The following is a 12,196-nucleotide window of genomic DNA, read 5'->3' as shown; positions in this document are numbered from 1 at the left end:
CCTGCACAGAGCAGGTAAGTAGAACATGTTTGTTATTTTAATATAAAAAAATGTGACTTTACAATTACTTTAACATCAGAATAGGAAGTTGTAGGAAACGAAAACCAGGCATGAGTAAAAATGGAGGTTGCCAAAGGTAATCCTTCATGAAATGCTAGTTGCTTGCCTGTTATGTTTTTTCCCGCTTGGTTCAATATTTTGAGTGAATGACCTAAAATTGTAACTTTTCAGATCTGGATACCAGTTCTGGGTCTGTGACTTAGAAACGCTCAAGCTAGAGTTCAGTATAACAACCAGACAAATAACATTTAGAAGATGGTCAACAACAGCAGCCACCCTCACATAATTATAAGTTTAATAGAAGTGAACTATACCCTCATGATTTTAAATTGATGAAGTGGCTGTCAATTCATCCATACTTTACTTTTGTCTATTCTATATTTTAAAGAAAAGAATCCTGCTCAGCTTATGGAAGGGCATAGCCCTCTACTTACTGCTCTTACCTTTTTGTTGTTTTCTTTAATATCTTGAGGATTCAGAGACTTGTACTCACTGAAGGAGAAAATGGCAAAGTGGGTACATACAAAATTTGACTTGAAAAAAAAAAATATATTTTTTTAAACAAGTTCAGTCTAAAAATAATAATAAAAACAGATACAATAAAATTGTATGGCAAGTAATTTTTCAGGAATTCAATCAACAAAACTAATAGGGTGGAAAATTAAAAACAGGCAAAAATATATTAATAAATGCTATGGCTATGGCTGTTTCAGTGCCTACAGCTTTTTAGTCTAAAATAGGAGGCAAGGACCAGAGACGAGCTTTGACAGCCAAATTTGCCATGTGGTAATCCCTTGTCGTCAGCGTTCAAAGACCTACAGGCTTATTTCTCTCATCTCATTTCAACACGAACAAAATTTTTAATAGCATCTTGAGGTCAGTAGTTTCTATAGGATTAAGGAAGAAAAAATTATAAATGAGATGGGAGCCTAAAATGAAAGGGGGACATTGACAGTTGCATTGTAGGCTGTTAACACTTTCTCAACCAGCATTCCACATTCCATGCTACAAATGGTATAAAGACCTCCCAAAACTTTCTGACAGATCTGAAATTGTAAAGCTGGGCAATAAAATTATCAACTTTCCAAATAGCATACATTTTCTTGCTCCAGTGAGGTTCTTCATGTTTAAATGGGGCAATAGAAAATATTCACGTTTTATTACCACGAGGAGTAAGACACAACCTAGGGCTGTTTAATCATTACGAAATCCAGAAAACAGGCAGTACTTTTACAACAAGCAAGAACATTTCAAGTAGAACTGCAGCCAAAAAGGTTTTATTACTTTATTATTGTTAGCTAGAACGTGGAAAGGTTTGCCAAGTTTTGGCTGCCGTATGCATGCCCTTTTGGTAGATTGACCATAACGTTCTGTCCTGGTGGCACCAAATGCCACAATGCTCAATTAGGTGACTTAAAAAAAAAAACAGAGATCCTTCTCTACTCTACTAAAAGGTGTTTTAATTACGGTGTTTCTTTTGTAAAGATTTCCCCTCATTTTCTCACTTGTGGCACAAGTTCCCTTGACAAAAAAACCTTCCCAGTGAGGACACAGATAGCTGTAAAAAAAATGGTTCTACACCTTTCCTACTCTATCCAAAATGGAAAAACAAACATTTTGGCTAAAGTGTGACTGTAAAGCTACATGCACACTGGACATTTAAACCCTGTGCATAAGATTTCAGTGTTTTTTGAGTGGGCAGAAGGGACAGAAAGCCTGTAAAACTCTGATAGGATGAAACCTGTAGCGGCTGGATGGTGCACCGAGTGGTAAAAAGGTTTAGGACAGTACGTGCCAAAGTTCAAATGGAACACAAGTCAAGAAGTCTGCGTTTTGAGCATTTATCCCTGAGTGGGTAGTAACATAAAAATTGGTACCACTTGGTGTAAAATCTAGCCTCAGCAGTGTTTAGCCTCTCATAAAATAATACAGGTTGCCAGTAGAGGGGCTGAACGGTGTGCCTGTACCTTCTGCCAGCACGGAAATGCTGGAATTTCATGCACAAGGGCTAATGCCTAGTGTGGATGAGGTCTAACAGAAATCTAAAGTGGCTATTAACCTCTGATTTGTAAAATTAAAGGGGTTGTAAAGGTTCATTTTTTATTTTCTAAACATGTTCCTTTAAGCTAGTGCATTGCTGGTTCACTTACCTTTTCCTTCGATTTCCCTTCTAAATTGTTTTTTCTTTGTTTGAATTTCTCACTTCCTGTTTCTCCTCAGTAAGCTTTCCACCATCATCCGAGTGGTGGAAAGTCATTTAGAACAGCTTACTGAACACCTTACGGAGGAGGAGCAGGAAGTGAGAAATTCAGACAAAGAAAACAAAGAAAAATAAACATTTAGAAGGGAAATCGAAGGAAAAGGTAAGTGAACCAACAATGCACTAGCTTAAAGTAACCTATTTGGAAAATAAAAAACGAACCTTTACAGCCCCTTTAATAAAGCATATGCCTATATAGTGAGTACTTGCCTCAATCCAAAGCACTTAGGGCCAGATTCTCGTAGTTCTGCGTATCTCTGCAGCGGCGTAATGTATCCGATTTACGTTACGACGCCGCAACTTAGACGGGCAAGTGCTTTATTCTCAAAGCACTTTCTCCGTAAGTTGCGGCGGCGTAGCGTAAATCGACCGGCGTAAGCCCGCCTAATTCTAATTCGGATCAGGGGGGCGTGTTTTATGTAAATGTACTGTGACCCGACGTGATTGACGTTCTTCACGAACGGCGCATGAGCCGTCCGTGGAAATCTCCCAGTGTGCATTGCTCCTAATACGCCGCAAGGACGTATTGGTTTTGACGTGGACGTAAATTACGTCCAGCCCCATTCACGGACGAGTTACGCAAACGACGTAAAATTTTCAAATTTCGACGCAGGAACGACGGCCATACTTAACATTGTTACGCCGCACTTATGCCACCATATAGCAGGGGCAACTATACGCCGGGAAAAGCCTAACGTAAACGGCGCAACTTTACTGTGGTGGCCGGGCGTACGTTCAGGAATTCGCGTATCTAGCTAATTTGCATACTCGATGCGGAATTCGACGGAAGCGCCACCTAGCGGCCAGCGTAAAAATGCAGTTACGATCCGACGGCGTAAGAGACTTGCGCCTGTCGGATCTAACAGCTATCTATGCGTAACTGATTCTAAGAATCAGGCGCATAGATACGACAGCGCAACGCAGAGATAAGACTTCAGAGGCGATTTGCAAAACGATTTCTGTATAGAAGTCAATGCAGGTTGCCCCGAGCCGCCCCCGAAGTCGTACATGAACCTTTTTCTAAGTCGGAGCGACTTGCGTCGCTCCTATTAGAACGGTTCCATTGCATTCAATGGGACGCGACTCGTCAGGCGGTGTCGCCCCAGTGTGAACTGGGTCTAAAAGTCACTCCAAGCTTGTTGAGTAAATACATTCATGTAATAAAAAAATTATTAAACAGGAGTGTGCAGATGGGTTCTCACTCCATCTACATACGAGATAAACATTAAGAGACAGAGGTAGAGAGGAGTCAGGTGTGGGATAAGAGGGAAAGAACAGAGGGGGGAAGAATGGAGCAAGTTTCTCACATGATCAATTTATATTGAAGCCCACAAATTCCAGGTTTGCTTGAACTGCCTTTGGATGTTGTTGAATATGTTCTTGTTGACTATCTTATAACTGCTAACCCATAACGGTCCATATCACATAGCAGTGTGCAAGGGGGCTGTCCCTAAATCCCTCCCTACTACTACTCTCTAATTTAATTCAGCGGTCTGTTTAATTTGATTTCCTGATGTTAAAGTGTATGTATATGAAAGTTCAATGAAGAACTGTATTGCAACTTTAAGAGTATATGCATTCACACATATTGCAAAGATGTACATAAATGCATGTTGTGCTGAAAAAATTAATTTGAGGATACTTGAATAACAAACCGTAGATTAACTCACCCAAAATAGAGTGTGCCAGAATTTTTCCCAACATACAACATTCATGGTAACTGACTAAATTATGTACGGTATATGTGGATGTCCATACATTTGGCCTACACTGTAAAATGTTAGAAATTCATGCAAACCCATGTGGGGGGAACTAGCCTCCTAAGAGACAATATGGTAGCTTTTTTTTAGGAGACAGATCACATAGGTATGTATACTTACATCAAGTCTTGTCTAAAGTAGTGTAATATTGCACAGAATGCCAAGCCATTCCTCCATGAAGTAGTGAAATTGGTTATTTTAACACCTCGGTAGGTTTTTGTTACTTCCTTGCACCATGCAAGCAGTGATTGGCTAGCATTGGGTAGTCTCCCCAGAATTGGGCTTGGTAAAGGGCTTGGCTGAAAAAAAAAAAAAACACAAACACATCAGAGCCTGAATTAAACTAAATGAATAATCATCAATCGAAAATAAATAGCTTATAATACAGTACATACACAAAGAACAAATCAGCTAGAAAGGGTTTTCCTTTATGGTGGTAGATAACCAATTTACACAGACAAGTCTCAACACAAAAAATAACTTAGACGGAAAAAGGATTGGCCAGAATTGGTTGTCAGACGATACAATAATGATCTGACTATCTACACAATTCTAATGCCGCATACACACGGTCGTTTTTCGGCATGAAAAAAAACGATTTTTTTTAAAATGTCATTTAAAATGATCATGTGTGGGCTTCACATCTTTTTTTGGCTTCTGAAAAACGACAATTTTTTTTTCGAACATGCTGCATTTTTTAATGTCGTTTTTTTAAAATGTTTTTTTCGTGATGTAAAAAATGATCGTGTGTGCAAAAACAAAGTTTTAAACCCACGCATGCCCAGAAGCAAGTTATGAGACGGGAGCACTCCATTCATAATGGAGTAAGCACATTTATCACGATGTAACAGACAAAAAAGCGCGAATCGTCTTTTGCTAACAAGGAATCAGCTAAAAGCAGGCCAAAGGCAAATAGAACTTCCCCTTTAGAGTTCCGTCGTACGTGTTGTACGTCATCGCGCTTTGTTCATCATTTTTCCAAAACGATGGTGTGTGGGCAACGTCGTTTTTAATGATGAAGTTGGAAAAACATTGTTTTTTTTTCATGATGAAACGACCGTGTGTACGCGGCATTATATCAGAGACCTATTGGTCAACTAATGTCTATGGCTACTCTCAAGAAAAATTCTAAAATAAAGCAATACATGCATTAGCATATGCCCCAAAACATATAAACTAGTACGCAAATTTGATTATACTAGCTTCATTAATATTATTTTTGTTTGCATCGTCCCATGATTATTACTATTATAAATATCATAGTATTATCATAGTAATAAAGACTTAGTTTACCTAAAAAGAAAAAAAAATAGCACATGGGGCATTACTTATCTTCAGTCTGATGTGTCACTGGGTCCCTTGTGCTTCTGTTCTCTAGTTCTGCAGTAATCTTTCGCTTCTGATGGACCCCCACCCCTGTAAACAGAGCGAAGGAGCTGTCCCAAGCACTCACTCGTCAAGAGTGCCTGACTATGCCTGTTCTTTCCACCCAGCACCTTCATTCATAGGAACTGTACTACAGTTTTTATGAATGATCCAGGATCTATGAATGGACGATGGGGCAATGATGACTGAAAGGTCCATCCCCTCCATTTATAGACAAACCTAGACCTTAAAGAAAGTCATTTGACACATGGTAGTCCCATGTACTAATAGACACCTTAGATTCAAATTAGACTCATTACAAGCTCTGTTTCAAACACAACCACACAGCCACATATACTGTAGTTCAGGAAAAGTGACTTTCCACCAAAGTATGCCAAACAGGAACAAGGAAGAGTACACCATTTGTTTCAGTGACAAACAATGACAATGCAAGGATTGGATACTCACACAGAAAGTAGGATTTTGCTAGGAAGATGATACATGCTTTGTTTCCTAATGTATAGTGTTTTATATGACAGGGGCTTAGATTTTTTTTTTAGAAATATAATAATGGACTTCTGATATGGACAAGTTAGAATAGAATAGCAAAGGAGTCTGGAACCCCTAGGCACATGTAAATATCTATGATCTCTGGCTGCATGGCACAGTTAAAGCATACATGGAAAATTAATAGTGGAAGTGAGCAGATCATGACAAATAGTTATGAGATTTGCTTAAACTGTCTTGCTGCTTCTAAACCTTCTGGATGAAAACTATAATACTGTTATTTAACACGAGGATTCCACTGCCTTTGAAATTTTACAATATATATATAGATAGTCTCATTAAAAGGTAAATTCCAGACACACAGATGAAATATATATGCATTAACGGCCCATAAAAAAAATTACAAAAAATAATAATAAACATGTTATACTTACCGTAACTTCTCTGTGCAATGGTTTTGCACAAAGCAGCCCTGATCCTCTTCTTTTTGGGTCCCCCGCTGACGCTCTTTGCCAAATGCCCTCATAGCATGCGGTTAGGTATGGGGCACTTGTGCATGCCTGCTTCGTGTGTCCCCGCCCCGGTTCCCCCCACACTGGCTGTGATTGACAGCAGGCTGCCACCACTGCTGTCTCTGAGCCAATGTGGATGCAGAGAGCTAGGACAGCAGCTGCTCTCATGCACAGTGTTGGATTGAGATTGAGATTGGGCTAGGGTTTAAAACTACTTTAAGTAACTGTTTTACTTGCCAAAGGATTTTGATTTCTGTTCATTCATTACAGAGATTTCAAGATTTACACAGCCATAACACAGGTGAGCTAGGTGGACAAATCCATTTTCAGTTAAAGTGTAAGTAAACCCACCTATCATTTTCAGCCAAGGAAGCTGCCATCTTGGCCTATGTTTAATCTTCAACTGCCATGGTGCTGCACATGTGATCAGTTATGACACCGGCCATTGGATGGTTTGACAGTTTGGTTGAGAGCACAACCAATGTGACAGTTAGCAATTCCGGCATGCCGGAAATGTAACTGCTTTTTGAAACTGTTAAATCAATGGGTTTACTTCCGCTTAAGACCCGGTTCACACTGGGGCGACTCGTCAGGCGACGCAGCCGCCTGACAAGTCGCGTCCCATTCTAGTGAATAGAACCGTTCTAATAGGAGCGACGCAAGTCGCTCCGACTTAGAAAAAGGTTCTTGTACGACTTCGGGGGCGACTCGGGGCGACTTGCATTGACTTCTATACAGAAGTCATTTTGCAAGTCGCCTTAGAAGTCGTCTTCAGGTCGCCTGGCCGAGTCGCCCCCGAAGTCGTGCCGCCCCTGTGTGAACCGGCTCTGAAGGTAGTATTCTCTCACTACTCCCAAGCCTGCTGTCTGTACAGTGAAGGAGCAGCAGTTTACCGATTGGGTCATCTCTCTGCTGACTCTGCATTTGCCTACTATTGGCCTGTTTTTAATCTACAGATGCGCATGAAGCACAACCTCCACAAATCCCGCCTCTCCCTCTCTCAATGTTCTGCTGAATAGGATATTGAAGTAGGCTAACACCAAGTCCCATTCAGGTGCTTGAACTAGCTACATAAAAAAAAAAAATAACACAAAGAGTGCAAATAAGAGGAATCAGTACTCCACTACCAGCTAGATGAAACAATAGCACTCTGTCACTTGGATATGCAGGGGGGAAATAGGGGTGAGCGTCCTGAGACTATTACTACTAGAGAAACAACCTAAAATCCAACCCGAAGGGAGTCAAGTATAAAAATGGATAATCAGGAAATTAACTAGACACCGCCTTTCCCCCCAAATGTACAAAGGCTTTTACCATCAGTGGAAAAACAAGATAATGTTTAGATAGGTGTCTGACACCACTGCCATACCAATAATTATGGTAAAATACAAAATATGGGTAGAAACATAAAAAGTGTACAGAAAAAACAGCACATACAATAAAGTTTGTTCAAGAGAGTACATACATAAAAAATATATACAATAAAGTACATATAAAATACTGTGTATAACCACCATGGGCCATAAGTGAAAGTGGGAAAAAAAGAGGGAATGAAGCCCTGCTCAGCAGAAAAAAAGATATATAGCAAGGCATACAGTTCTCATCCATAAATAAAATATAAAACAGTAAACCAGTCAGAAATTGTACACACATCGCAAAATATTGCACAACATAGCAATACGCATTATTATGTCAGAAAAATCCTCAAAGAGATCGGGGTCAGAGCGTAAAGACGTATAGAAGGCCATCAACTGGATACTTACCCAGTTTTAGAGGCACGTACCCCATTAACTATTCTGTCCATTACTCCCCCATGAGTCGGGGCAGGGTGTAGGATGACTGCATAAAGGCTCCCCACATCTAAAGTGGCCACCACACAATCAGATTGAGTTGGGACAAGATCTGGATTGACCATTCTGAATACCTAGTGAAGTATTTTCTGCTAGCACATAAACAATAGCTCAGGGCCACATGTAACAGCACCAGTTGTATGAGGACAGAAGCATCCGCTGACTTCAGGGTCCTGATGTGACCTAGTCGCAGTGGCTGATCAGCAAGGCCTGCAAGAAGGAACAAAGCCTCAGATAGGACTTCCAATCTTTTAGCCACAGAGTCCTTGAATAGTGGAACATCTTCAACAAAGATTGTAAAGGTTATGTTAAGGCAAAAAATGGCTGGGTCTACAACCGAGACAGACCACTTTTTTTCTGGCAACCCTTCTTCTAGAGCATATTGTTTGGCAAACTGCTCGGGAGGGCCAAAGATCTTCCCAGGATGAGGCCAGTCATCATACAATACAGGCTATTAAGGTTAGAGTACAGGGAAGGTTATAGCAGACCAAAGTATTTTTAGGGAACCCAGGCTGGTGACCTATGGCAAGGCCAATGCAGGTGGTGCTAGGTCAAGGCACACTTGCACTGCTTAGATAAGGATATAAATTGTATCCTTAAGTTTGGGAGATACTGTATATTGGTGGACTAAACATTTACGTTTACTGAGTCCTCTGAACCAGACAAGGTATCAGCCTCATCCTCCTCTTTACGAAATGCAGAGGAAGACCAGAGATGGATTCTGAGTAACAGGAAGAGGGGGTCTGGGGCTTCTAATAGGGCAAATAATTCCCTTGTAAATTCTGACATTGTGCCAAAAAAAATCCTCTTCTGATAAGGAGTTGACTGAGGATGGTAGCAACTAAGTTTTGGGAACACCAGTGCGGGCTTCACTGTTAGGGAAAATACTGAAGACACCCCCTCTTCCCATGAGCCATTAGCAAAGTATAGGTTGGCAGGGCCCCCTGGCCCACGTCCCTTGCTTCTATTACCTGCAATAGGATGTGAGGAATGTCCCACTAGGGGTAGTCATGACTAAACACTGCAGAACAGGAAGAGATTAACCTTCAGTAACTGTAGGCAATAGGGATCCCAGGAATGATCAGAGGATTGCTGGTCTGTGGTGAAGCCAGGAGAAGTAAATACCAGATCGATGTATATGTGTCAAAGATGGCTCAAGCATGTGCAGTATATCCCTGCCCGGGAAGGAGGCAGTGTGGAAAGTCCAAGCCAAGAGTCTAGTAACTTAAATGATGGCAAGTTTAAAAAACACTAACCAGGCTTCTCTAGCCATCTCTGCGTTTCATAAACCCTTATGGAACGGAGTGCAACACACCCAGGATCTGAGAGGGAAAAAAGCCTTGATTTACCGCAGGCACTGTGTTCTGCAGTTCCCACAGTCTGTAGTGAATAATGTTAGAGACAAAGTCCCCTCTAGTGATCTTTGCCCTCTTGGTGGGCATTGTCAGCAACAAAAAGACCACACTTTTACCCCATTCCTGCCAGGGTATTTTTCATTTTTCAGTGCTGTCACACTTTGAATGACAATTACTCAGTCATGCAACACTGTACCCAAATTTAAATTTGTTTTCCCTTAGAGACAGATAGAATTTTCTTTTGGTAATATTTTACCACCACAGTTTTTTTTTCTTTTTTGCTATAGAAGCGAAAAAATACGAAAAAAATTGACAAGCAGGTTTTTCTTAGTTTTGGTTTTAAAAAATTACAAATAAATCTTTCTTTATAAATGTAGGCTAAAATGTTTTCTGATACACTATCGTGGTAAAAAATAACCCAAATTAGTGGATATTATTTATTCTACAAACTATGTTATATATATTTGAAATCCTGCCTATCTGATTTCTTGAGGCCCTAAAATGTAAGGACAGTACAAAAACCCCTCAAAATTACCCCTTTTGGAGTAGACAATCCATGGTAATTAGTAAGAGGCATGGTGAGTTTTTCAACGTTTTTTTTTTTTTTTGTAAGGAAAATAAAGAAACATTTATTTTTTTCACAAAGTTATTTCTCACACACAGCACTGGCATACTTAGAATTACACCCTAAAGCTTTTTTGTGAAAAAAATAAAATTACACCCTAAAGCACATTCTGCTACTCCTCCCAAGTGTGGCAATACCACATGTGTGAGAATTTCACTTTTCGGACCGATTATACTGTATACCGGACATTGTATCTGGTGTATCACACAAATCAAGAAATTGTAATAAAACCAATCAGGGACACTGACTGGTGTGGCGGTGATCAGGGACAATATGACTGGTGTGGTGGTAATCAGGGATAATATTACTGATGTGGCAGTGATTAGGAACAATATATTACTGGAAAAGTATTCATACCCCTTAACATTTTCCACATTTTGTCATGTTACAACCAAAAACGTAAATGTATTTTATTGGGATTTTATGTGATAGACCAACACAAAGTGGCCAATAATTGTGAAATGGAAGGAAAATGATTTTGACATTTTTTTGACAAATAAATATGTGAAAAGTGTGGCGTGCTTTTATATTTAGCCCCTCTGAGACAATACTTTGTAGAACCACCTTTTACTGCAATTACAGCTGCAAGTCTTGCGTCTCCATTCACAAATTTTGGGCTGAATTTGGGCCAAAAGATGCACAGGACTACTGTGCAATTCGCACCGGAGCCGATGTGAAGATGTATGAACCGTCTCCATAGAGAGGCGGCCATAATCTCCTGCTATGCGAATTGGATGCAGAGAAAACCCGCATCCAATCCGCAATAGTTTGAACCCAGCCTCAAGGTCAGGACTGTAATAGCAAATTCTGTGAACAAAGCATGTTTATGTAAAAACTCAGGTGTGATTTTGACCCATTCTTCCACACAGTCTTCAAATCTCTGATCTTTAGTTCTTTCCATAGATTTTCTATTGGATTCAAGTCAGGTGATTGACTGGGCCATCAGCAGCTTTATTTTCGCTCTTTGAAACAAATTCAGCGTTTCCTTAGCTTCTTTTTTTTTGGGGATCATTGTCTTAATGAAATGTCCACCCTTGTTTCATCGTCACCATTTTGGTAGATGGCAGCAGATTTTTATCAGGAATGTCTTGGTACATTTTTCCATTCGTCCAGTTTGCCAGAAAAGTATCCTGAAAAACAGCCCCACACCATGATGTTCCCACCGTCAAACTTCACTTTTGGTACGGGGGTGTTTTTGGGGCGATGTGCCATTTGACCTCCAATCATGGTGTGTTTAACCACTTGAGGACCGCCTCACGCAGATATATGTCTGCAGAATGGCACAGCTGGGCACAAGGGTGTACATGTACGTCCCCTATAAGAGCCCATCCGCTCGCGACCCCGTTCCTCTTCTCAGTGACCGTCCCTGCAGGAACAGCGGACCCGATCACCGCCGGTGTCCCGCGATCGGGTCACAGAGAGGAAGAACAGGGAGAGGTAAGTGTTAACAAACCTCTCCCCGTGCTTCCTAGTGTGGCTGTCACTAATGGTCTGTTCCCTGTGTTAGGGAACGACAATCAGTGACGTCACACACACAGCCACTCCAGCCACAGTAAGAACACTCCCTTAGGGCACACTTAACCCCTACAGCGCCCCCTCCTGGTTAACCCCTTCACTGCCAGTGTCATTTTTACAGTAACCAGTGCATTTTTATAGCACTGATCGCTGTATCAATGACAATGGTCCCAAAATAGTGTCAAAAGTGTCCGATGTGTCCGCCATGTCGTCGCAGTCACGATTAAAAATCGCTGATCGCCGCCATTTCTAGAAAAAAAATATTAATAAAAATGCAGTAAAACTATACCCTATTTGGTTGATGCTATAACTTTTGCGCAAACCAATCAATAAGCACGTATTGCAATTTATTTTAACAAAAATATGTAAAAGAATACGTATCGGCCT

At 40.6% G+C, this 12,196-nt stretch overlaps 1 protein-coding gene across 5 annotated transcripts in view; it reads right to left on the bottom strand.

The window, feature by feature from the left end:
- The window catches only part of EHBP1 (EH domain binding protein 1), a 636,728-nt gene that overhangs the window by 323,631 nt on the left and 300,901 nt on the right, over nt 1–12,196 (bottom strand). For all 5 annotated transcript variants that reach the window (XM_040351212.1, XM_040351213.1, XM_040351215.1 and 2 more), the window contains 2 exons: nt 4,201–4,379; nt 504–552 (listed from right to left, as the gene is read on the bottom strand). In XM_040351212.1, the coding sequence (XP_040207146.1) occupies nt 504–552; nt 4,201–4,379 (228 nt within the window). The remainder of the gene's footprint in view (nt 1–503; nt 553–4,200; nt 4,380–12,196) is intronic.

The sequence above is a fragment of the Rana temporaria genome, chromosome 4 (assembly GCF_905171775.1).
Source record: "Rana temporaria chromosome 4, aRanTem1.1, whole genome shotgun sequence".
NCBI classification, from domain to species: domain Eukaryota; kingdom Metazoa; phylum Chordata; class Amphibia; order Anura; family Ranidae; genus Rana; species Rana temporaria.
This window is presented reverse-complemented; position numbering and strand designations above follow the sequence as displayed.